This window comes from Phascolarctos cinereus, unplaced genomic scaffold, assembly GCF_003287225.1.
Source record: "Phascolarctos cinereus isolate Bilbo 61053 unplaced genomic scaffold, phaCin_HiC Scaffold_5;HRSCAF=322, whole genome shotgun sequence".
Classification (NCBI taxonomy): domain Eukaryota; kingdom Metazoa; phylum Chordata; class Mammalia; order Diprotodontia; family Phascolarctidae; genus Phascolarctos; species Phascolarctos cinereus.
Window position 1 is genome coordinate 290,820,708 of NW_027555958.1, and position 26,850 is coordinate 290,847,557.

The 26,850-nt window shown below is 39.8% G+C and overlaps 1 protein-coding gene across 6 annotated transcripts in view; it reads left to right on the plus strand.

Moving 5' to 3' along the window:
- Positions 1 to 6,871: 6,871 nt before the first annotated feature.
- Positions 6,872 to 26,850, plus strand: part of MARCHF10 (membrane associated ring-CH-type finger 10) — a 191,299-nt gene continuing 171,320 nt past the window's right edge. For 3 of the 6 annotated variants that reach the window (XM_020997655.2, XM_020997656.2, XM_020997657.2), the window contains exons 1-2: positions 9,354 to 9,661; positions 15,573 to 15,679. In XM_020997655.2, coding sequence (XP_020853314.1) covers positions 15,590 to 15,679 — 90 coding nt within the window. In that variant the 5' untranslated portion in view covers positions 9,354 to 9,661; positions 15,573 to 15,589. Of the gene's footprint in view, positions 7,411 to 7,704; positions 7,801 to 9,353; positions 9,662 to 15,572; positions 15,680 to 26,850 lie in introns of those variants that run through there. The other 3 variants (XM_020997650.2, XM_020997651.2, XM_020997654.2) reach the window with 3 other exon arrangements.

Below are 26,850 nucleotides of genomic sequence, written 5' to 3' on the forward strand. Positions count from 1 at the left end.
AGACAATAAGTTTCCTGTTACTGGAGGTCTTCAAACAAAGGCTGGATAACCACTTGTTGGGTGTATTGTAGAAGAACTTCTTATTCAGGTATAGGTTGTGCTAGATGGGTTTAAGTTCACAGGATCATAGGGAATCATAGATTTAGAGCTGGAAAGGAACTTAGAGGTCATTGAGTCCAACTCCCTCATTTTACAGATGAGGAAACTGAGACACAGAGAGGAGAAACAATTTGCCCACAGTCACATGGCTAGTAAATATCTGAGGTAAACCTTCCCAATCTTTCGGACTCCAATTTCAAAATTCGATTCATGTCAACGCTCAGACTGTAATTCTGTGCCATCTGGCCACCCAAGTCATTACCTGACTTGGAGCTAGAAGAAACATAATTTCATCCTTGTGAAATAAGTTCATTTGAATGAAACCCTCATCTGTAGCAAGGTGCTATGGGATCTAACATATCTTATTTGTATGGTACCCCTAAGCCTGCCACATGACTCATTCTTTTAATCACTTTTATTTCTAATTAATAAACTTACAATTTCTTTTTATGTATTAATTAGCTTAAGCCTCCACTCCAGTTCATCAAATATTATCAAGTATTATTTAATGAACTGAAGGAACTACCTTTCTTATTAGTAATTACTCATTTCTTTGTAAATATTGAAATCACCAAATATATATTATATATATATAATTTATTAATAAATTAAGGCAATAATAATGCAAAGGTATATATAACTAGACTATTTTGGCTGTATAAAAGTTCATAGAGTAGATTTAAACATCAATATAAGAGTAAATGATCCTTCTTCATTTGTCTGCACCGGGGTGGGGAACCTGTAGTCTCGAGGCCACATGTGGTCCTCTAAGTCTTCACGGGCGGCCCTTTGATTGAATCCACTCAACCCTTGGGATACACTGTCCCAAATCATTCAGCTCACTCCAAATATTGTTTAAATTCTCTTAAGAATCTTCTTTATATTTTGTCCTAAGATAAGTATTAAACTCAACTCAGAAAACAAGTTAGATTAGTTCTTCCTTGTCTCCTGGTGTTGAACCCTAAGTTCATTTCTCTAATGGGGGAACATAAGCCACAGGGTGGTGTTGTCAGTATGGAAGATCTTAGGACCCTGTCTATACTGTCTCACAGTAAATAACTTTTCCAAAATATACCATACTTGCAGGTCCTCCCACACTCTCTTCAGAATTATCTTTATAAACTTCTCTTTATAGGATTTCCTCATGAAATAACAGTTAACACAGTCATCAAATTTGTCTTTACCTTCTTTATCTGTCTTCCCAAATCCCTTGTAAATCCTCATAGAACCTGGATAAACATTTACCTTCTTTGTGACTCCATAGGGAAAAGCACTTCATAACAGGGCATTTCAACTGTCACTTCAAAAACTGTGAACACAAACTGCTTTTCTAAACATCCAAGATAGCTCTTAAAGCTATAGAAACAGTATCTATAAGGGCAGCTAGATGGTCCAGTAGGTAGAGCACCAGACCTGGAGTCAGGAAGATCTGAGTTCTAATTCAGCCTCAGACACTTACTAGCTGTGTGACCCTGGGCAAATCACTTAACACCTATTTGCCTCAGTTCCTCATCTGTAAAATGGGGACACAGTGGAAAAGGAAGGGGCAAGCCACTCCAGTATCTTTGCCAAGAAAAACCCCATGGAAAAAACTCCATGGGACCCATAGAGTTGACATGACTGAGTAACAATAACAACAACAGTATTTGCATTCTCTGTGAGATAAATATTTGGAATAGGGGTTACAGTTAGTATCAAGTAGACTAATATCATTGAATAAGCCCATATTTCAGTAAAGCTTTTAAGTCTCTTCCAGTAATTGGCCTCAGGGACTTTGACACTCAAAATAGTCAAATGTATTGTGACTTCATTGATTTAGGAGTGTGTTCCACGGATACAGACCACAACTCATTCAGGTCTGCCTGACCTGTGCAACTCTTGTTCACGTTCTCCCATAAGTTTGCCACTGTAGGTCTACCCAACTGGCTGGAAGCCTCCCTCACTTTCTCTTGACATGACAAAAATATCAGTGGAGCATACTAATGGTTATCCACTTGCAGATCCATCTTCTTTCTATTATACAATTTCTAAATGACATCTTTTACTCCCATTATTCTTTAAAGTTCCTCATTATGTTGGAGTCTGACCTACCAGATGCATCCCTATTGCCCTCTGTGCAATATTCACTTTTAATTATTCAGAAACTTTTTAATTCTGTATCTTATTGCCTTACAGCAACACCACTAGAATGATGGTATTTAAAGGAGTCTGTGTTTCCATGGAAAGCTTGGTGTCATCTTTACTATTTCTCAAAGAAAATTCAGCCTTCTGCACTCTTCATGCTCTATCCTGGGTCCAATTCATTGTTCATCCAAATATATATTATTATCTAGATAACAGGCATTCTTCATCAACTTGGTCTTTTGTGTGTGGATGGTAAAGCCAAATTCTTTTGAATGGTTTAGATCTCTTCTCCCTAGTATCTTATGGAAAGATTGTATATATAGTCCTCAAGGAACTAAAGCTGTGAAATGAGGGAGCAAGGGATCTAGACTTCACTATATGCTATTACCAGGAGGTGTTTATACTGTTAGGGTCCGATGGGAAACCCAAGGTCATTTTCTTTTTAGGTGAGTCCATGCCTTTAAGGTAGGACCATAAGGCTGAATTTCTGCAAGAATCTTTGTAGTTAAAGTTGGAACTTGTAATATAAATGATATTGAACCCTACGTTCATTTCTCTAATAGAGGAACATAAGACACAGGGTGGTTTTGTGAGTATGGAAGACTTTAGGACCCTGTTAAAAGTGAGACCTACTGGGTGAGGAGTGGGGTAGAGAAAATTATATTGATTGTTTATGGATTCTCCTGAGCACTTTGCATTTTTTTGTAAGTGGAATAAAATCTATACACTGTTATCTTGGGTGCTTTGCAGGATTTGGAAAACTTTTTATCCACATCTGTGGAGACCTAGGCATAATATTCAAGCTATATTCTGAGTCTCTGGGAGGGAATGATATGAGCCAAAGAAAGAATGAATTGGGGATGGCTCCCAAGATTCAATCTAGACTACATAAACCTTAGAGTTGAGAGTGTTGAGCCATGGATTACATACGTAAATAACCATGCTATGAAAGAGTATGATCAATACAAAGGAGAGGTCCAGGAAAAATGCTTTGAGAAATTTGAAAAAGGAAAAAAAATATTTTAATTGGGGCTTGGGAATGGTCTAGAAAGGACTCAGAGATAAGGTGCCAACTCAGTTAATAGTTTATCAGATATTATTATCTGGATTTGGATCACTCAAAGGGCAATGGTGGATTGAATGAACAGATAAAAAAATCTTTTATTAGGCACTATGTGCTAAGCGCTGTGCTCTATTCTGGGGATACAAAAAAAAAAGAGAGCGTCACTGCTCTTTAGAATCTAAGTGACTGACAACAACAGCTTCTTCCCCTCTTCAGCTATGCTTTTAGCAGAACAGAAATTTCAGAGTGTTCTTACATCCCCCCTTACACTATGACCTTGCAGCCACATCCCAATAAAGGTCTGACAGTAGTAACTTCATTGATAGAAGTAGCAGTTTAGTAGTAAACTATTAACTGAATTGCCACCCCACCCCTTGAAGACTTTCTTGACCACCCTCCTCTCCCCAACCAAAGTGACTGCTTCTTTCTCAATTTCCTCATAACACTTTGCCTGGACTTTGCTCCTGTCCTAATTGGGGAGAAACAATACACATCAATCAATCAGTAAACATTTATTAAGCACCTGCTATGTGCCAGACACTGGGAAGATTCTGAAATAGAGTGGATGCAGAGGCTTGATGGTCTTTAGGGTTCAGTAACAAGGTAGAGGGCAAGGCCCAGGAGCCCTCAGGGTGCATCAGCAAAGTAGTTGGTACTTCCCAGGGCCTAGAGGACTCAGAGGCAGGGCAGCTGGTAAGGATTGATAGTCCTTCATCTTACTGGAGGGATTATAGTTGGTGACTCCCAGCTCATTAATACAGGGAGAGTGACACGGTGAGGCTCACAGTATGAGCCATATCTTCCTTGAAACCTATGACTGTTGGGAAAGAGGGAATGGTAGAGGGTTAAGATAGGACTGGGAACTCCAGGATTCCTTCTGAAGGAGTAGAGTTGGAGAGTTGGCATGCTGGGGGGAGGAGACTGAAGACTGGAAGAGGAGGAGAGGTGTCTGCCCTAAGTCCAACACTAATATGGTGAGCCCTGGAGAATAGGGGAACACTAGGTTGCCTAAGGAGGGGGTGAACCAGCCCAGGTTGGAAATGAAGCAAGTCAGAACTTCCATGCTAATCAACAGTAGGATCAGGCTCATGAGTGGTAAGAGAAGTGTAAAGAATGTCATCCCAGAGCTGTGTGACTGGAAAATAAAGTAATCTCATCATGAGACTAGAGCAAGGTGATAACCTATGTTCTCCAGTGACATTCCTGCAATGACAAGAGAGCATTTGCATTCCTGCAATGACAAGAAGGACCAATTGCTGAGAATTTAGGAGAGGGCATGGATAACTGCTCAGGATAAGAGGACAGTGAAGGGAGTGCCCACAGATCTTGGATATCAATTAACACTGAGGAGGATGGAGAGAAGTGCTTAGAAAAAGAGAAATGGCCAAAAGGGGACCACCTTTCCCTTTGCCTGGGTGAGATTGGGGGAATAGGGAGGCCCAAAAGATAAAATACCTTCCTAGTTTTGCCCAGAAACATTGCTGCCCAGAACATACTCTAGATGGTTATTTCCTTGCTTTCTTTTTGAAAACCAAATCCCTGATATGATCTTATTTTCTTGTCATTCACCTTCTTCCTAAAAGTCTAGGAAAAAATGAATAAATAAATAAACAGAATTCAAGTTGATTGAAAGTCCAATTAAATTGTATTTTGGCTAATCCTTTTTTCCCCCCTTTTTCTCTATGGTAGTTGGCAATCGGGCCACCTGCCTCTATTTTGGACTCATTGGTTGTTATGTTAGTAAGAAATAATGGCTGCTCCAAAGATATCTGGGGAGCTCTGCCAATACAACTGACTGGCAGAAAATCTACCTGAGGGGCTGGCAAGAGGAAAGAGGATTCCTCTTGAAGCTTCCAGCAGGGACTGATGGAGTGACTCTAGAGCTTTCTTAATTAATATGCTAGGCACAGTGCAGAAACATGTGAGACCAGAGACACCTAAGAATTTCTGTGCACTATATACTCAAGAGAACTGTGTTCTTATTCCCTGCCTTCCTCACACTCTCTCCCAATTTGCAGAACCCAGTCCTTAAAAAGTAACTCCCATTGGCCACTCAATCAGGAATGCTCAAATGTCCAATAAGGTCATAGTATTTAGCGTATGATTCCTTTGTGCAGAACAATGTAGTACATACTATGAAAAAATGCAAAAGAAATAGAGGACCCTGTTTCCTGTCTTTAAAATTATTTCCAACAAATGGGAAAAGGGTGGGGTTCAGATGAGTCTCTATTCCATTTCTAGGGCTATGTAGTCAGTTACTGCTTGTAACTGATTGTAACTCCAAAGCTCAAAACTGGAAGTAGCAATATTTTAATTTGAGGAAAGTGGAGGATAGGATGGGGGGGTAGGAAGGGAACTCCATGGACATTCCAGGTTTCTACACTGATGAAAGATTGGCTGATGGTGGAAAGAAGTTGGGGTGGGGTGGGATTAGGGTCACAGGGTTTTGGGGTAGGAATAAGCATACCTTGGGGCAACCTGAGGTTTCTATGCTTCTGAACATATAGTCTTAAAGAGGAAGATGTATTCTGGTGAGGTAGGCAAGGGAGGAACGACTTAAGGAAAATGTTGTCAGGACTCTCCAAATTGCTTTGCATCCATTTTATGTTGCATGGCTTGAGGCCCTCTAGGGACTCTGGCTCTCTGGACTCACAGATTAGCGATTTAGTTCCAAGGGGGCCTGACCCCAAAGAAAGGGTACTAGATGTTTCCTCCGACTCTCTGGTTTTTTATATCCCAACGCTGGAGTAGTACTTTGGAGAAAATCTCTAAGAACAAAGTTTAGGTACAGTTCACATCTAGAATCTTTTCCAAAAGGGTCCCATCTAGAAAAGGTATTCAATATAAAAAGGAGATATCAGGTTTAGGACAAATATTTATTTCCCTCATTACAAAATTACAAAATGCAAAAGACTCATAAACTTGAGTTAACAAAAACTTAAAACTGAGGTGAAGACAATTTTATAGGACCGTAGAATACAAATTTCACATATACTTCAGATTCATACTATCCAAACAACTTAAAAATTTATATCTTCTGGCCAGCCAGATATGTCCTTTTAGTTCCTTTAGGTTCTGGAGGATTCTCTTGGTTGTTGTCTTCTCATCTGAGAAATGGTATGGGTGAAAGAACCTTGCTCTAGACAGTCAACACCAACTCAGGAACTCTCAAACTATTGACCTTACTACTAGGGCTGGAAAAGTTCATTTCTTAGGAATCACTGTTCAGTGATCTGGCCTCAGGAGGAAAAAAAAATAGAAAAGGTAGCCAAGGACTTGAGGTTTGGTTTCAGGTTCACTTAGGAAAGCACAAGTATTTCTGTCTTTCTTAGGCATTGTCAACTTAAAACACAGGCTCATTTTTTTCTCATTCTTTATTTAAAAAAAGACCATGACAGCTTCACTCTAGAGGGATGGGTAGCAACAATAACAGTAAAAAGAATTATATGTCCCATTTCTATAGCGCTTTACAATTTACAAAGCACTTTTTCCCAATGATGCCTTGTAGTAGTAAGTTGCAAAACAACCCATAATCCTCCTCCCATAACAGCCCCCACCAAGTTCATTACACCTCAGCCTGACTCCCACCTCCTTCTTCAATCGGTTTCCATGGCAACAGCCAGAGCTCCCTACCCCTCCTCAGCCCCGAGGCCATTGCCCTGGCGCAGCAGGGATCTAGGAGAGGCCAGTGATCTAGGCTAGGTCTCAGATAGCGCTCCCCTCCCCTTCCCTTCTTCCCCGCTCCCTTCGCTCCCGAGCATCGCGCAGCCGCACTGGGATCACTCCTGGACTCGCGACCTACAATCCAGGCCAGGTAGCCCCAGTTCACGGAAGGAGGAGGGGTGGTTGCTAAGGAAACGGGAGGACGCCCAGCAGTCCCGAGTGCCGCCTCCGCCTAGGCCTCCGAGAAGGCCCAGCAGTCGCCGCCGTTTGCAAGCAGCCCTCAGGGGGGAGGAGGACGAAAAAGAGAAGGAGGAGGAGGAGGAGGAGGAGGAGGAGAGGGACTATCCCTTCCCCCCTGCGACTGATGTGCTGTGGACCCCCACCCCCGACACGCCCGAGGTCACTCTGCCCAGCCCCCTCCCCTTAGCCCCTCCGAGTGGAGAAAGCGCAGCATCGCCCAGGTAACCACCCGCTTCGACTGGAAGGCCAGAGTTGGTGTCCCGGCTTTTCGGTTTGACAGGCCTGCCCCAGCCCCATGGTGATTCCGCGCCCCGTCAAGTGGTCGGTTCATAGTTTGCCGGGCGGGGATAGGGCGGTCTGCTTTAGATTGGGCTGGGCCGTTTTCTCCTCTGCCTGGGCAAAGGACTGGCGTGGGGGAGGGGGGAAGGGTCCCCTACTCCTCTCAGCCAATCAGCCTCGCTCCTTCTGGGCTGGGGGGGGCGGTCACTCCGCCCTCTGAGGAGAATGCGAGGCTTCGCGTGGAATCATGGGAACTAGAGTTGGAAGCGGGGGCCCTAAGGTTGGCTCGTGTCAACCTCTCCATTTTCCAGAAGAGGACATCGAGGCTCAGGGTGGGGAAGGGGCTTTCCCGAGGTCACAGGGCCGGTAGAGTAGCAGAGCTAAGGTGCCAAGTGAAATGGAAGTTGTTAAACCTGTTAAGGATGAGGATGAGGATGAGAACACAACACTCAAGATTTAAGTATAGCACAGGGTAGCATATTACCCAAACTGGGGCTGCTTTTGAACTTACTCTCCTGGGGTCAGGGAAGTATAAACATCTCGCAGAAGCTGCTAGTGTGGAATGGCTCCAAATCCAGGGGGTTCCCCCCCCCCACGCCCCTTGCTTCCCTTTCCCTCCCCCCCACTCCAGCTTCTCTTAGGGTTCCTCAAGAGTGATATTTGATAAACCTGAGTTCTGGTTGATTGAAGGGGCATGATGTAGTGTAAAGAGCCCCCGAATTCGAGTGAGAAGTTGTTTGGAAACATAATTCTATAACTTAATCTGTGACTTTGGGTAAGCCATTGAACTTTTCCCGAGCCTCAGTTTCCTCATCTATAAATAAGCCTAGGCTAGACTAAATTACCTCATTGGGCCTTATCAGCTCTATATCTATGAGCTATTTCACGTGTTCTACACTGGCAGCCTTCCCCCTTCTGTAATACTTTGACCTTTTCCCTGACCTTAATGAGAGTATAATGTTTAACAGCACCCCTAACTTGGGAAATATGCCACCCTCTCCTATACTTATCATCCTTGTCCTTAACAGGTTTAACAACCTCCATTTTACTTGGCAGCTTATGTGATACTTTAATTTCACAATTATACACAGTCATCATTCCCACCTTCTGGGTTTGTTGGCAAGTGAACTTACCAGAAAATTACTATGGCTGTTTGAGGTATATTGGTGTAAACTTTGTAGGAGGCATTTCAAATTGGCACTTTTAAAAAAAATCCAATTTTACTGGAAAAGTCAAATGACCCAGTTTTCAGTGTATTCTGCCTGCCTCCCCCAGTATATTTTCAGTTCTTCATTTGAAGTTCCTGGGCACTCAGCATTCACTAGATTGAGCTGTAGAGAGAGGGATGTTAACTTTGTGCCCTACGTCACTAGAATATTTCCTTTGTTTGTATAATACATATTCTGTATATTTGAAAATAGATGATAGCATCAAGTTTCCTGTTATCTTTGTGCAGCTATAGATTACAGAAAAAAGGAAACAAAAAAAATCTGATTTAGTGGCCTTTTGAAATTGTTACTTTGATTTTGTTTCAAAGGAAACCAGGGTTTAAGGGATTTATTAGATTTATACTTCCTTTAGGAGTGCTATTTTATATATGAGAACATAGTAGAAAAGCAGAAGACAAAAACTTTATTTTTTTTAATACCCTCATCATTTCTTCTGAGAAATGTACCCATAGACAAGGGCAGAATATGATTAAAAGGAATATGGAGAACTGAAGGACATTTTGTTGGGCAGATTCTGTATACTTACTGAGAGCACAGGGAATTTAGCACTAGAGAGGGTTACATATGTCATAAAGTTCTTAGAATCATCTTTTATTGAAATTTCATAGGTGTATAGAATATTGAGGATGAGAACAGTCATATGCTCCCTCTTTCAGTTAAGGAAGTACTCCCTGTCCTCTCTCCCCTCCCCTTCCCTTTCCCTTTCCTATTTAGCATGAAGTTGATCACTTCTAGCTCAGTAGTGTCATCAGAGATTGAAAACGATTGTGCCTACTTCAGTGAGGAGATTTTTCAGTTGAAAAACAGTTGAAAAGTGAGGAGTGGAAAGATTACAGAGCTGCTCTTCTGAAAATATAGACCTCTTCTGCATCTTATCAACTTTTTATTTCCCTATCCTTCCATCTTTGCTCAGGATGACTTCAGATGGCCTTTTGGCTGAATAAGACGACAAGAGCTGAGATCAGTGAGTTTACACATTTATCTTCTATGAATACATTTCCAAGCAGTCATTTTGGTTTATTTTCCTACTGAGTAAATTATTCCAACTTTTATGTAGAATGTGAGATTCTAATGATGCTGTAGGAACATTGATAAGGAAATGTTCCTTAAGCTATAATGACTTCCTAACTTCATATCTTTTGTTGTCTGGAGTAGTTGTTTAATCTTACAAAGTATATATATATATACATACATACTCATAGAGGAAGCTGTGGTGTAGTTGATGGAGAGCTGACCCTGGTAGACCTGAGTTCAAGTCTGGTCTCTGACACTTAGTGGCTCTGTGACCCTGGGCAAATCCTCTTGGTGACTCACTCTCTAAGACAAAAAATTGCAGAGAATGTGCTTTGGGAGAAGAAGCTCTTCTGTGGGAGCTCCCTACACTGATGAATCCACAAGACTAATTTTTGAAAGTATGTTGTGTGTGTGTGTGTGTGTGTGTGTGTGTGTATAATTAAATAGAGAAGTGGCTGGACATGGTGATTAAAGATTGGCCTCTAAGAGAGAATTGTGCCTCTAACACAGAGCAGCTCTGTGATCCTGACCCAGGCCCCAGGCAGCTCTCTCAGATTGCAGAGCAGTTGCAGATAGATCTGCTTTGTAACCTTCTACATCCAGAGCTCCCTGCTCCAATGAAATAACAAGTCTGTTTAAATTTAAATATATACATGTATGGGTATGTGTATATGTGTATATGTGTATCCATAGATTTAACTGTATACATACATGTGTGAAAAACTACTTATGGTTTTGTTGTACTTCTAAATATTTTGTAGTCAAATGTGATCAAATGAAGTTGATGGGAAGAAAAAAGACTTTTGTAGACAATTGTGAAGAGCCCTTTATTTGGTAAATGATTGTGAAGTCAGAGATAACCATAAACGATTTGAATAATGTGATTTCTCTCCTCATTGAAAAAAGTTATCGTACTGCTCTTCATTTGGAAGTCTCTTTAAGATAGCTACCACATTAGGAAAGTCACACGTACATTAAGTGGCAGAGTAATTTTTCTATATTTCTTTGATAATTAAAAGAGTAACACTCAACTGGATTTTAAGTTCTGGCTCTCCTTTGTGACTTTTGACATATTTCCATGGGAGTCCTTAACTTTTCTTCTTAATTACTTTTCTGTGACAGGGTTCTCCAACAGTAGTATCACTGTCAAAATACCACTTTCTGTCTACATTTCTGCTACGTACCAAAATGCATAGGTTCAGCAAAGGGGAAAAAAACCAAGAAAGCAACCTACTGTGCAAGTTTACAATCATGTTAAGAATAGAAAGAATTTAAAAAAAATAAAAATTTTAAAATGGAGTCAAAATAGGCTATTAAAATACTTAAGAGACTGGATCAAAAGACTAAATGTCTCTAAATTTTCTTATGGATTGTTGTTTCAGGTGAGGAATCTCAAAAGACCAATTTTCTCATCAGCAGAGGTTTAGGGCTAGATAGATCACAGGTAACATCCTGTAAGGAAGACTATCTCAAGATTCAGTTCTGCTTTTCCCCTACTATGCTTGGTTATAATTCTTACGAGAATTATAATTCTTATTAGATTCTGACTTCAACAGTAGAATAACCATGACAACTCACTATTCAGATTGACAAAACTGGTACCACTCAGTTTTGTTTCCATCCATGCTTGAGATATGTGTTATTTGGGACTGTAACAAGTTTCCAACAGAATAGAGTTAAGTTAGAGTAGAGAGGAAGATGGCAGCTCAGACAAACGCTACCATATAAGTAGGAATATTATAGCTAAGATTATAGCTAAGCCAGAACCCTAAGTAGAATGAGTAGTAAATGATTTAGAGAGTATTAACAGCACCTTAGAGGAGCACTTCTTCCTCTACCCCACTCAATTTCCACACTCAGTGATCCTACACCTTTTGCTGCTGGCATCTTCCCCTGTTGTTCTTCCTACTCTACCCCAGTTATTCCTGGTTGAGTCTTTATCTCCTTGGGATTTGTGCTTTCTTCAGGGTAGAAACCCAAGTTTGTCTCAAGGTGGGCTTCTGACTGCTGCAAATGGTTCATGCTACTCCATCTCCTAGCCCCTGCTGTGGGCACTTTTCCCCCTATAGACTTTAACAGAGATAAGCCCCTTCTTTCACCACTTTGGCCCATGGGAAAATCTTGGCCCTTACTGGTTCTGTTCACAACCATTTAGTTTTCATTGCAATTTTTGAATCAACAGTGGGAAGAAGCAAGCCTATGAGGCTGGGTAGTAGAGGTTTTATTTCCATTTTATAGGTGAGAAAATAAGCTAACAGATTAAGTGATTTGCCCAAGACCACATAGTTGTTTGTCTAAGCCTACCTTTGAACTCAGGTCTCCAAACTCCAAATCCAGTGCTTCATACTGCTTCTCAACTGGAATTAAATTTAATTAGTAAGCAAATGTTTATTGAATTTATACTATGGAGGATATTATAGCCAGAATCTCTGCCTTCAAGAAATGTATAATTCATTGGGGTAGAAAAGACATGTGATAATAATGAGTCAATATATAAATACCAAATACAGTGGTACACAGAATAATTGGTATAGAAGTTTAATGGAGGGAGTGGTCATTATTGGTTGGGGTGGTCAAGGATATCTTTGTGGAGGAGGTAATGTTTGAATTGAACCCTAAACAATGGGTGATATTCAGATAGGTTGAGAAAAGAGGGAAAGGCATTTTAATTTAAGGATGGGGGGACTTGAATTATTGTCATTCTTTATACTTTCTCATGTTTTTTGGTTGTTCAAGCTATCTTTTCATGAAATCATAATAAAATTATTTTCTTATTTTCTTTAGAAACTATTACCCAAAATGCAAACTCTATGTGAGGTCAAACTTGGGCAATTTCAAGAAAATACAAGATTATTAATCCCCTTTTTGCCCTCCAATAAAAAGGAAGTTATGTTTAACTGCAAAAAGAGAGCCAGAATGAAACACATTTTAAATTAAGTTTGAACTCTTAACACCTTTAGGCATAGGTGACTCAATCCAGGTGCCGCTTCAGTTTTGTAGGGCACTGGGAGACTGTAGATATGCAATGCAAATAGCTGCTCCGTACCCCTAGGATTTCCCATAATAGCTTGGTTATTTTTATCTGCCTCTTTTTTTTCACGTGGAGACATAGTTCTGTCCAAATAACTCCTGAATTGCAAAGGGGATTGGAGAGGTATTTATTTTGTAGTTAACAAAGGATAAGATGAAATTTTTGCTTGGTGGATTTAGATTTAGAGTTAAGCCACTGCATAGAAAATCCTGAGGTCTACTCACTTAATCAGCAAGCATTTATTAAGCGCTTAATACTTGCCAAATCCTACTCTAATTCCTGAGGTTACAAAGAAAAAAGTGAAAACAGTTTTTGCCTTCAAGGAGTTATGCCCTTGAGAAGCTTATAGTCTAGTGAGAGCTGCAGCATGTATATATGTTGATGTATAAATACATACGAAGTAGACACTAGGTAGCTTTAAGAGGGGAAAGCAGATGGGGGGACTGAGAAAAACCTCCTCCAGAAGATGGCTTATGCCAAATCAGAGAGCCTGAGATTCTAAAAGGGGTGGGGGGGGTAGATATAGGGGGAGATGCTCTTTCCAAGCATAGGAGAGAGAATCAGTACAGGGTGGTTCACATATGACCTCTTTTTCCGTGTTGTCTGCAGTCAGCCAGCCAGGCCTGGGAAGAAGGGACTGTACTCAGTGAAGTGACTATAGGAATAAGAGAAAACCTTTTCCTTTTTTGTTATACTCCAGATGGGGCTAATTTAAAAAAAATCATTAATGGTTCTGTTTCAGTGTGGCAGGAGACCTCTGATGTCTTGCCCCAGGGATCAATGCTTAGTCTTTTCCTATGCAATTTAACATTTTTATCAATGACTTATAGCAAGGAATAGATGGAATGCTCATCAGATTTGGAAATGACACAAAACTTCGAGGGGATAGCTAACGCAGTGGATGATAGAGTCAGGATCAAAAAAATCCTGACAAACTGTGTACAGCATTAGTCGCATCTAGTAAGATGAAGTTCAGGAAGGATAAACCCAAGTTTTACCCTTGTGTTAAAAAAAAAAACCACAAAACTTCACAGGTGCAGGATCGGGAAGGCCTGCAGTTTGTCTAAAAAAGCCCTGGAGGTCTTAGTAAACTGAATGCCCAATATGAGTGGGATGTGTGATGCAACAGTCAAAAAAAGCTAACACAGCCTGACCTTCATTAACAGAGTCAAAACTTTTGTATTTTTCCCTAGTTAAACCAGATCTGGAATTAAACAAAACAAAACATTTAGTCCTGTTTAAAATCATTGCTAATCTGGTAAGATTCTAGAAGAGGTCCCTCAGGGTAGTGAAAGGCTTTGTGCCTATATTGTATGAGAATGGGTTGAAGGAAGTGGGCATGCTTAATCTGGAGAAGTCTCTGGGAGAGAGACATAGTTATTTTTGAATATTTGAAAAGCTTACATATGGAAGAACTTCTGTTTGTTCTCTTTAGCTCCAGAGGGCAGAACCAGGACGAGTGGGTCCAAGCTGTAAAGAGGCAAATTTAGGCTTAAAGTCAGGAAAAACTTCCTGACAATTAGAACTATCCCAAAATGGAGTGGGCTAAGAGGTGGTGGTTTTCCCCTTATTTGAAAGCTTTAGGCAGTGGCTAGTTGGTCACTTCCTAGGTATGTTTTAGTGGTAATGTCTTCTGGGTTGGACTTCTCAGATCCCTTCTGTCCAATTTTGTAATTCTGTGACCTTAGAAGTTGCAGTCTGAGGAAAATATTCACTGTGTGTTCATGTCTCCCCTACCCTGATCCAATGTTTTTATACAGCTAAAATCCAGTCGAACAGAATATCCAGTGTAGTCTTAAAGAGGAAAAGAAGTTGTAAAAGGGAAACCAGAGCGAAAGACCTAGGGAAGGAGGGAAAGGGCAGTTCTGTTCCTCTGTAATGCATGGTAGTAGTTTGGGAAAAGGGGAAAGGATTTTGTTGAGTGGTTGTATACATTAAATGGCCACCAGTTATGCTTTCTTGGGTCACTGCCTCAGCCAACTGTGGAATAGGATGGAAAAGCATTTATTAAGCTCTTACTGTATATAGGTTATTGGGGGAAAGAGATAAGGAAGATTGCAGAGTTTTCTTTATGGCTAGTTCTGTGTAAAAGTTTTACTTGGGAATAGCAGAATAAGAATGACATTAATATAATTAACCTATATTAAATGAAACAAAAAATTAGTTTACATGAAGACATGTCTGGCAGGCATCTTTGGCATTTCTACATCTATATCTTTATGCATGAAAAACTCTTTGATCATTGGACATGTTATTTATTTGTCTAGATTCCATGACAGCAGAATGAGCAGCTAAACACAACTTCCCATGATCCTTTAAGTGGTTAGAATTTTGTAACTTTGGTTATTGTTTATTTACCTTTTCTAGGTTCCCCTTTGCCCCACTCTGTATTATGTATTAGTAGATCTGTTTTCTTTCTAATAATTAGACAAGCTCATTGGAGCTAGCTGCTTAGTATAACTAACAGCACTATTCACGGTTGGAAAGGTAAAACACAGGAGTGTCAACACAAGGCGTCGCTTCCTCTTTAGGGTCCTAGAAGGGACCTCAGAGGCCATATGAGCCTGACCCCTTCATTTTGCAGAGGAGGAAGCTGAGGTACGGAGAGATGAAATGATTTGCCCCGGGTCAGTCCCTCAGGTAGCAAGGCAGGGTTCTAAACCTCTTGAAGCCCAAATCCTTTCCACTCTACCATGCTGCCTCCCTAACTTCCAAACAATAGTAATTAGATCAATTACTTAAAAAAAAAGCAATTATAGTAAGAAGTTAAGGACCCCAGAATAATCAAATATCATTTCGAAGCATTTATTTACTTACTTTTTGTGTGCAGGTTGGGGTTAAATTTTCATGATGCACGAAGCAAGGGACAGGCAGAAATTCGTCAATGATGCTCAATATCTGCGGGATATGCAGCACAAGGTGGACTCCGAGTACCAGGTACATGAATAAAGCGAGTCACTGCATATACCCTTCTTGCAATAATAATGTAATGTTAATGTGCGATTGAATGTCATAAAGTAATTGTTCTAGCATGCTGAGGTGTAACTAGATGTACTAGACTGTGAGAAGGTATGAAGAAGTTAATGTGGAAGTGAGCAAGGATGCAGTGTTGGCACAGTGGAGAAGGGACCCAGGATTTAAAGTTAGAGGCCCTGGGTCTGAATTCCCCAGTGCACTAGCCTCATCTCTGTGGTTGTGGTGTCAGCATCAGGAGCCAAGAAGACAAGATGAGGAAAGGCAGATTGAGGGTTCTGTGAGTCGCCCAAGAGAAGAGCTGTGGAAGCTCAAGGAGAGCTTCATGGGGTCCTCCACAAAGATGAGAAAAGGACTTCTAGCACCAGGACCTGCAAGCTACTCCCTTTGCCATGTATGCTCTCTAAATAAACTGGTGAGTGAATGTGTCACAGACTTGTGGGGATGTCTGTTTTTATTATACTATCTCAGTAAATAAATTCCCTTTTTCTTTTTTTAAATTTCTTTTTTGTATTTATTTTGTTAAGTATTTCCCAATTACATTTAATGTGTGGTTTAGGCCTTACTCAGGAGTATTGCTGGCTGTGTCTGTAATACTTCTGGTGTAGGGGAGAGAGAGAGAGAGGGACAGAGAGAGCAAGAGCGAGAGAGAGCGAGAGCTAGAGAGAGCGAGAGCGAGAGCGAGAGAGAGAGAGAGAGAGAGAGAGAGAGAGAGAGAGAGAGAGAGAGAGAGAGAGAGAGAGAGAAATTAAGTTCAAGTGCCAGGGAAACCAGGGAGACCTGAATTCAAGTGTTACCTCTGACACAAAAAGGTTGGGTGACTCATGGCAAGTGATTTAACATCTTCATGCTATGTGCAACTCTCTTAAGAGGTGCCAATCAGCATTGGTAGAAGTTTTCTCACCTAGGAGTTCCCAGAGCTAATGATACAGGTCTAGTCTCTATCCCTTCATAAAGTGTATGTACTTATATTGAATATTTCAATAAATACCCTTTTCTAAAAGCTAATTGGATGACCATCTGATATCAATTGATAATCATGCAGGGAAACAAACTAGTTCAGACTCTAGCTAGAGTATAAGAAAGGTGCTCCACCCTTCTCTTTCCCTTCCCTTCCTGCCCTGCCTTAAGACTAACATTAGGATCAAGAGGATATTTAGTGACTACCTAAGCTAGCAACTGTTTCTATTCTGGTCAGAAACTCTGAGGGTCTTCCCCTTCCAGACTGATTGTTTTGTGAAGGCAAACTAGGCCATCTTTTGCCTCAGTTCTGACCTACCCTTCAATTTCTGAGTGGGCATTGCCTCAGACAAATTGACATTTGTGAAAGACCTTAGCTTATAAAGGCCAAGGTCTCCCACTGCATTGGGTGGGGGAGGACGGCAATCACCAGCCATCCTGACCTATGCCTTGCCACTGGACTCCAGTGACTCTGGAGCAGAATGAGGCTGATGACTTTGCCCAGCTTTGCCTCAGTTAAATCCAATTCACTTGCAAATCACCCTCCTGATGTCCTTGGTCCCCCTCAGAGAACAAATGATGAACAACAAGCCTGTGGGGGTTAGGAGAATGGACCTGGGCATGTACCACATGTGGGTGGGGCTAGTTGGAGATAAACATTAGGCTCTTGTTATTTGCAGGAACCCACCAGAGAGCTTTTACACCTGGGACTTTTGTTATTGGATAACCTTGTTTTCAGGATTTTTTCCTCTCTTTTTAGATTGCAGTAATATAGTAGCCAATTTTCTGATGTGTTTCCTTAAAAGTCAGACCAGTTTCTTTGTCAGAACTTTTGTTTGAATGCTTATGTAAATTATAAGAAGGCAAAGCAACAAGTATTTATTAAGCACTTACTATTTGCTATGGCCCTGATAGCCCTTAAACCTACAGTACTAACACTAGAACCTCAAAGAGACGAAGCAGCCATCTAAGCTCTGGGGACCTGACCTGCTAGTGTGAATGGGGGTTTGGAGAGTAGCCCCAGAACATGTGCTATGCTAATATTAGTAAGAAAGGACTTAATCTTTTCAAATATAATTATGTCAAGATGTGTATAGACTTGTATATATTATTGGCAAACAATTAACAAGCATATATCAAAGCTTGCTGCGTGTCATATAGTGTGCTGAGTGCTGGGGTTACAAAGACAAAATTAAAACAGTCTGTACAGTATTCATTTTCATTTACAGAGGAAGAAGAACAGCACTTAGAGTTTAAAGAATCCTAATAGCACAATGTCCCTATACATTATGAAAAAGGTCATAGAGACTATAAACCAGACCTTACCAAATGCCTAGTTTAGTTGGCCCTAGCATATCTAAACTTGACTTGTTGTTAATGAGCTGGGCAAAAATAGTCTTTCTGAATCTTGTGCATAAATGATTCCTGGTATTTCTTAAAATAAGTTAAAGTGGTAGCAAAGTTTTTCCAGGTCTACATGTTAATCAGCCAGAAGGAAAAGCAAAACCAATCTCATGTTATATTGAGATTTTCCCTTTTGGTGACTGGGTGGGACTCTTCGGGAAAAACAAGAGGAAATAAACATTTAATGGCATGTTACATGCTATTTCAGAATCTGGCAAATACTATATAATTATGTGCCATCTTAGAATTTAGTTATCGTACTCTAGGCTGCTCTTGTAGTCTTTCTGTCTCTTTTTGTTATGTTTTCCTCCCAACATGTTAGTGTAACTTGAAGTGGAATTTAGTCATTAATGTTCACTACAAAGCTTGAAGAAAAATTGTCCTTAATGCTTCAAAATTATTTTTTCATAATCTATCAAAATCCCCTGAGATGCAGGGCTCTGATAGATGAGCTTTTGGTTTATCTTATCCAGAAACAGGTCTCTGTGCCATTTCCCAGACATGTCTACATGATGCTGCCTCCATTCTAGCCACTATCCCCATCTCCTCCTCACTAGAACCCTGGACTCTGCCCCTGGGGCCCTGGAGGTGAGATTTTGCCATATCTTGTCCAGAACCAGGCTTCTGTACCACTTCTCAGCCATCTCCACAGCATGTCACATCTAAACTGCATTTTTTCCAGCCTCCTTTTATTTATTGTCTTTCATCATTAGAATATAAACTCCTTGAGGGCAGGGGCTATCTTGCTTATTTGTATTTGTATCCCCAGTGCTTAGTACTGTACCTAGCACTGGTGCTAGGTAAACATTAAGTGCTTACCTAGTAAGCACTTATCAAATTACCTTTCTCTCCAATATATTCAGAATGGTTAGACACCTAAAAGTACCATCCACTCCCTTTCATATGTCACTTATCAGCCCAGTTCCATAATATACAGATCAAAACCAGAAAGACATAGGCCCAAAATGGGAAATTCTAGAATGCTTTACACAAGAATAGGAGAATCTTAGCTGCATCTCTTACAGTATTGCTCACTTTAATAATATCATTACTAATTTAAAGCCCAGACTAGATAACATGTTACATGCAAATATAGCAAGAGCAAACAATAATAATAATAATAATCAACATTTATTAAGTGCCTGCTATGCTACAAGCACCGTGCTAAGTGCTGCGATACAAAGAGAGGCAGAAGATTATGCCTGCTCTCAAAGAACTCACAGTCTAATAGGGAAGACAACATTCAGACAACTATGTACATACAAGCTATATACAAAATAAATTGAAGATAGTTAGTAGATGGAAATCACTAGAATTAATGGGGATCAAGAAAGGCTTCCTGTCGAAAGTAGATTTTAAACTGGGACTTGAAGGAGGCCAGGGAAGCCAAATGAAGAGGTAGAGCATTCCAGGCGTGGGGGTCAGTCAATGAAAATACCTTTAAATTTATTTTTTATATTTATTTTGTTAAGTATTTCCCAATTACATTTAATGTGTGGTTCAGGCCTTACTCAGGAATATTGCTGGCTGTGTCTCTGCTACTTCTGGTGTAGGGGAGAGAGAAAGAGAGAGAGAGAGAGAGAGAGAGAGAGAGAGAGGAGAGAGAGAGAGAGAGAGAGAGAGAGAGAGATTATTAAGTTCAAGTACCAGCCTTGAAATCAGAGAGGAACAGTAAGAAAGCCAGTGACACTGTATCACAGAGTATAGGGGACAGCATAGTATAAAATATAAGAAGAGTAGAGAATGTGTGTGTGGGGAATGTTATGTTATGAACAGTAGGTTGTTCCTTCCCAAAAGGCTTCACCCTTCCTAAAATATATGTGGATTTTGAGCAACAAAATCTCTCAAAATCTGAGGCCATTTACCATGAACTCTGTCTTCTGTCCCTCTCCCCTATTTTACAACCCCTTGATATCATCCTCCATTTTCTTTTCTTTACTCTGATATTGGATAAAGAAGTTCTTCTCTTTACCTTTAAACCCATCCTTTCCTGTCTTTTCCAGATAATTTTCTGCACAATCATCCCTGCCACCAGTCTTCAATCTCTCCCTATCTACTTGCTGCCAACAAACATGTTCAATTCCCCTCTACAATTAATAAACCTTCAGTAGGCCCTACCATGCCTTCAAGCTATTATCCTATATTCCTCCTCCCTCCCTTAGTCAAACTTCTAGAAAAAGAAGTCTATACTTGCTGCTTCCAGTTCTTCTCCTCTGCTCATTTTTCAACCCTTTTCAGTCTGGCTTTTGATATCATTAAACTGTAATTCCTCTTTCCAAAATTATCAATGATCTCTTTATTGTCATATCTGATCAATTCTTCCTAGTCCACATCTTAATTGACCTCTTGATGGTATTTGACACACTTGACTACTCTTTCCTTCTAAATAATCCACCATTTCAGGGTTTTCATGATGCTGATCTTTCTTAGTTTTCCTTATGCCTGACAGCTCCTCAGTGTTCTTTGCTGGATTTTCATCCATTATACACTCCTTAACTTTAGGGGTAATCCAACACACTGTCCTGAGAATTCTTCTCTTTCCACTTTCTCTCTTATTGACATCATCAGTTCTTACGGGTCTATCATGTCTCTCAACTCCTCTCTCTCTCGAGTGCCATTCCAACACCTCAAACATCCTTTTGGACATTTTAGCTGGATGTGCCATAGACATCTAGAATTTAACGTAGAGAACACATTTTTCATCTCAGAAGCACACTTTATACTGAACGTCAGTAAGAACACCACCATTCTTCCAGTTGTTCATTTTAGAAATCTCGTTTTCATATTAAACTCCTTCTTCTCCCTCATCCTCCATACCTAATCAGTTGCCAAAGCTTCTTGATTCCTACATCCATAACATCTCTCCCATATACCTCCTTCACTCCAGTTACACAACGGTCACCCTAGGTTGAGTCATTATCACCTCTAAAACACAATTCTGATCATGTCAATCCCCTTCTCGATAAATTCCAGGGCTACCTTTTGTCTCCAGGATGAAATATAAACTATTAACTCTAGGAGCAAATATAAACTCTGCTGTTTGTCATTTATAATCCTTCTCAATCTACCTTTTGAAGTCTATTACATATTAGACCTGTTCATACATATTATATTTCAGACAGACTTCTCTTCACTGTTCTTATATATGATAATAATATCTAGCATTTATACAGCATGCCAGGGACTGTGCTAAGCACTTTAAAAATATGATTTCATGTTGGAGATGTGGGAAAATTGGAACACTAATGCATTGTTGTTGGAGTTGTGAACTGATCCAACCATTTTGGAGAGCAATTTGGAACTATGCCCAAAGGGCTATAAAATTGTGCCTACCTTTTGACCCAGCGATACCACTTCTGGTATGCTAAAGAGATCATAAAAAATGGAAAAAGGACCCATATGTATAAAAATATTTATAGCAGCTCTTTTCATGGTGGCAAAGAATTGGAAATTGAAGGGATGCTCATCAATTGAGGAATAGCTGAACAAGTTGTGGTATATGAATGTAATGGAATACTATTGTGCTATAAGAAATGATGAGCAGGCAGACCTCAGAAAAAGCTGGAAAGACTTATATGAATTGATGCTGAGTGAAATGAGCAGAACCAGGAGACCATTGTACACAGTAACAGCCACATTGTGTGATGACTGACTTTGATAGACTTAGCTTTTCTCAGAAATGCAAGGATCTAAGACAACTCCGAAAGATTCGTGATGGAAAATGCTATCTACATACAGACAAATAACTATGAAGTCGGAATTCAGATCGAAGCATACTGTTTGCTCTCCTTTTCTTTTGTTGTTTTGTTTCTTCCATCTCATGGTTCCTCCCATTAGTTCTAATTCTTTTTTACATCATGACTAATGTGAAAATATGCTTAATATGAATGTATAAGTAGAGCCTATATCAGATTGCATTCCATCTTGGGGAGGGGGGAGAAAATGGAGAAAGAGAAAATTTAAAACTCAAAATCTTATGGAAATGAATGTTTAAAACTAAAAATAAATTATTAAAAATACATATAAAAATAAAAATATAGTTTCGTTTGATCATCACCCAAATCCTGGGAGGTCAGTAGTATTAGGATCCCATTTTACAACTGAGAAAACTGTGGGAGACAAGAGATTAAGTGATTTGCCTAAGGTCAGACAGGTAGTGAGTACATGAAGTCAGATTTAATTTCAGGTCTTTCTGATTCTAGGCCCAGCACTCTATCCTCTCTACTACCTAGCTATCTTTGCACAGACTTCTTTATGTCTGAAATGTACTTCTTTACCTCTGCCCTTTAGAATTCCTAGTTTTCTTCAAAGCCCAGGCCAAGCACCACTTGTGATGCCTTTCTTGATCTCCCCAGCTGCTGGTTCCTCCTTCTCAAAATTATCTTGTATCAGTTAGCCAATCAGATAACATTTATTAAGCATGTATATGTCAGGCACGTGTATCTTATTTTGTTCAATCAATAGACAGTATGTACATGCTGTCCTTAGAGCGTAAGCTACTCTAGAACGACACTTTTGTCTTTGTGTTCCCCAAATGTAGCTCAGTATTTGGCACAAGATAGAGTCACCATAAATACTTGTTGAGTCATTGATTGACAGGAGTAATAAAATGTGAAGTTGGAATTCATGTTAATGTCTATAGTAAAACAATGAGGCTAGAAAATGACATAATATTTTAATTAATTTATTTTCATTTTTCAAAATTCACTTCCATAAGCTTTTGAGTTTTAGATTTTCTCCCTCTCCCCGCCTCTCTCCCCAAGATAGCATGCAGTCTGATATAGGCTCTACGTATATATTCCTATTTAACATATTTTCCCATTAGTTATGTTATAAAGAAGAATTATAACCAACAGGAGGAACCACAAGAAAGAAGAAACAAAACAAAAGAAGAAAAAAAAAGAGCAAATTGTATGCTTCGATCTGCATTTAGACTCCATAGTTCTTTCTCTGTACATGGATAGCATTTTCCATCATGAGACTTTTGGAGATGTCTTAGATCCTTCCATTTCTGAGAAGAGCTAAGTCTATCAAAGTAGTCATCTCACAATGTGGCTGTTACTGTGTACAATGTTTTCCTGGTTCTGCTCACTTCACTCAGCATCAGTCTGCACAAGTCTTTCCAGGTTTTTCTGAAGTCTGCTTGTTCATCATTTCATAGCACAATAGTATATATATATTCATATACCACAACTTCTTCAACCTTTCCCCAATTGATGGACATCACCTCAATTTCCAGTTCTTTGCCACCACAGAAAGAACTGCTATAAATATTTTTGTACATGTGGGTCCTTTTCCCATTTTTATGATCTCTTTGGAATACAGCCGTAGAAGTGGTATTGCTGGATCAAAGAGTGTACACATTTTTACAGCCCTTTGGACATAGTTCCAAATTGTTCTCCAAAATGGTTGGATCAGTTCACAACTACTCCACCAACATACATTAGTGTTCCAATTTTCCCACATCATCTCCAACATTTATTATTTTCCTGTTTTGTCATGTTAGCCAGTCTGATAGGTGTGATGTACCTTTTGATATGGTCATTTTGATTTGCATTTCTCTAATCAATAGTGATTTAGAGCATTTTTTGCATGTGACTATAGATAGCCTTAATTTTTTTATCTGAAAACTGCCTGTTCATATCCTTTAACCATTTATCAATTGGGGAGTGGTTTGTATTCTTTTTTTTTCTTTTTGGTGAGGCACTCAGGGTTAAGTGACTTGCCCAGGGTCACATAGCTATTAAGTGTCAAGTGTCTGAGGTCGGATTTGAACTCAGATCCTCCTGACTCCAAGGCCAGAGCTCTATCCACTGTACCACTTAGTTGCCCCTTATGGCTTATATTCTTATACATTTGACTTAGTTCTCTATATATTTTAGAAATAAGGCCCTTATCAGAGACACCGGTTGTAAAAATTCTCAGTTTTCTGCTTCCCTTCTAATCTTGGTTGTCTTGGCTTTGTGCAAAAACTTTTCAATTTAATATAATCAAGATTCTCCATTTTGCATTTCATAATGTTCTCTGGCCCTTGTTTGGTCATAAATTCTTCTGTTATCCATAAATCTGACAGGTAAACTATTTCTTGCTCTCCCAGTTTGCTTATAGTATCAGCTTTTATATCTAAATCATGTACCCATTTTGACTTTACTTTGGTATGTGGAGTAAGATTTTGGTCTATGCCTAGTTTCTGCCATACTCTTTTCCAGTTTTCCCAACAGTTTTTGTCAGATAGTGAGTTCTTATCCCAGAAGCTGGGGTCTTTGGGTTTATCAAACAGTAGATTATTGTAGTCATTGACTACTGTGTCTTGTGTACCTAACCTATTCCACTGATCCCAGAATATTTTTTAAAAACTTCTCTCATCCTTTTGATTTCTTTTTGATGTTCAGTTGTTTCAGTCATGGCCAGCTTTTTGTGACCCCATTTGGGGTTGTCTTAGCAAAAGATACTGGAGTGGTTTTGCCAATTCCTTCCCCAGCTAATTTTACAGATGAGGAAAGCGAGGCAAACAGCGTTAAATGACTTGCCCCAGGTCACACAGCTAGTAAGTGTCTGAGGCTGGATTTAACTCTGGGTCTTCTTGACTCCAGGTATAGTGTTCTCATTCATTGAAACATCTAGCTGCCACATCTTAGCCATCTAAAATTACTAACTTTAATAATGTCATTAATAATAATTTAAATCCTGTACTGGGTGTTATGGTATCTGAATTCCTAAGATGAGGTGTAGTGACTAGAATGGGAGTTTGGAAACCCTGGGTAATGATACTTGGGAGAGGTTATTCATGAAGCTCATAGGTTGGTTACTGTGTGATGACTTCTTTGGTCATAGCAATCTCAAGAATAGAAAGGTAGGAGGGAGCCATATTATGAAGATCTTTGAGTAGCAATCAGAAGATTTTATATTTGATCCTTTAGGTGATAGAGTGCCATTGGGGTTTATTGAATAATGCCGCTGGGTCAGATTTGTGCTTTAGGAAGATCAGTATGACAGTTGAGTAGAGGATGGACTAGAGGGAGGAGAGACTTGAGGCAGGGAGACCAACCAGCAGGCTATTGTAATAGTCCAGTCATGAGGCGATAAGGGCTTGTGCAAGGGTGGTGGAAGTGTCAGAAGAGAAAGGGGGTTTATATGAGAGTTGTTGGAAAGGGACAATCAGCTGGACATAGCAACTAATTGGATAGGGGGTACTGGAAGGGATGACCCCTTAGATTGTGAGCTTGGGTAACCGAGAAACAAAGAAAAATTTAAAACGTCCCTCAGTTCTATGCTTCCATCATAATGATGGTAAAGGAGAGTTGGAAAGTAGGATGCTATTAATTTCACATGTTTTTTGACTCTAGAAACATTAACTTAATTATGTGTACTCTAAATGTGAGATCTTTGTCTCATCTACAAATTGGCATTTAATTGGAAAAAAATAAATCACGTCATTATTGGTCTTTTCAAGATAAATGAAAGCAAAAGACAAAAGGAAATTGGAACAAATGGAAGGATGGCTCATATCCTTCCAGGAGGCAAACAAAAGAGTTGGCAGAACTGATTTCATTGTGTGACAAAAGGAAGCAAGAAGTAATTTCAGAGAACACTGAAGGTTTCACCTTGTAGTGCTCATGATTTGAGCATGAGCAAACTGTGGTCCCATGACAGCTACTAAGATAATTACAACTAATGTGCCAACATCTGTTGCTGAGGATGAAAAGAGAGTAATTCTCGGAAGACCTTGACAAGATTCTCCAAACCAAGGCAATATATACTGTGATACTCATTGACGTAAATGTACAGGTGGACATTGTTGGTGGGGAGGGGGGAAGGTAAAGAGTGAAAAATATGTTGCAAAATGTAGCCTGGACCTGGGAAATGAATGAGTCTTCTAGACTACTTGAAAGACTTATGCCTATACAGACAGTTCTCATTCTTAGTAAATTTGCATTACTTAAATTCCCACCCCCCTGTTAGAGGGCCGCAGGACCCACGCTCTGGCTCTCAGCAGTAGTGGCAGGAACACCTTGGCAGTTTCTTTTTTATTCTTTTTTTTTACTTAAAGTTTCATTGTTGCCTTAAGTATTTACATTACAGCAATTTCCCCTCTCCCTTCCCCACTTGAACCCTTTCCTTATAACAAAGCATTTAAGCAAAATCTATTGTTGTGTAGTAGCTGAATTTGACAGCAGCATATATCATGTTCTCTCTCTTTCATCCCCATTTTTCTTATTACTGAAAGGAAGGTAGCTGGTTCTTCAGGATCAAGATTCTTCATGACAGTTATTAGAGTTTTACTGTTTTTTAATGTTTTATCATTAAAATTTTTGTAGTCACTGTGTATTTGTTCTCTTGCTTCTGCTTTCTTTATACTGCATCATCTCATGTGTTTTCCCATGTTTTTTCTTTATTTCTCATATTCATCATTTCTTAGGAGCCAGTAATATTATATTACATTCATATATTGGAGTTGTTTGAGAGGCAAAATGGACTAATGGATAGCAAGGCAGCTTAGGGGCCAGGAAAACTTGGGTTCAGGTCCCACTTCTCATCCATAATGGCTGTATGACCCTAACTGAGCAAGTCACTCAACCTTTCAGTGTTCTGGGCAACTCATCAAGATTCTTAAGTTGCAGAAAGGTAGATAAAGCACCAGAACTGGAGTCAGGAAGATCTGAGTTCAAATCCTGCCTCAGATACTTCCTAGCTCTGTGACCCTGGGCAAGTCACTTCACCACTGTTTGCCTCAGTTTCCTCATCTGTAAAATGGAGATAATAATAACACC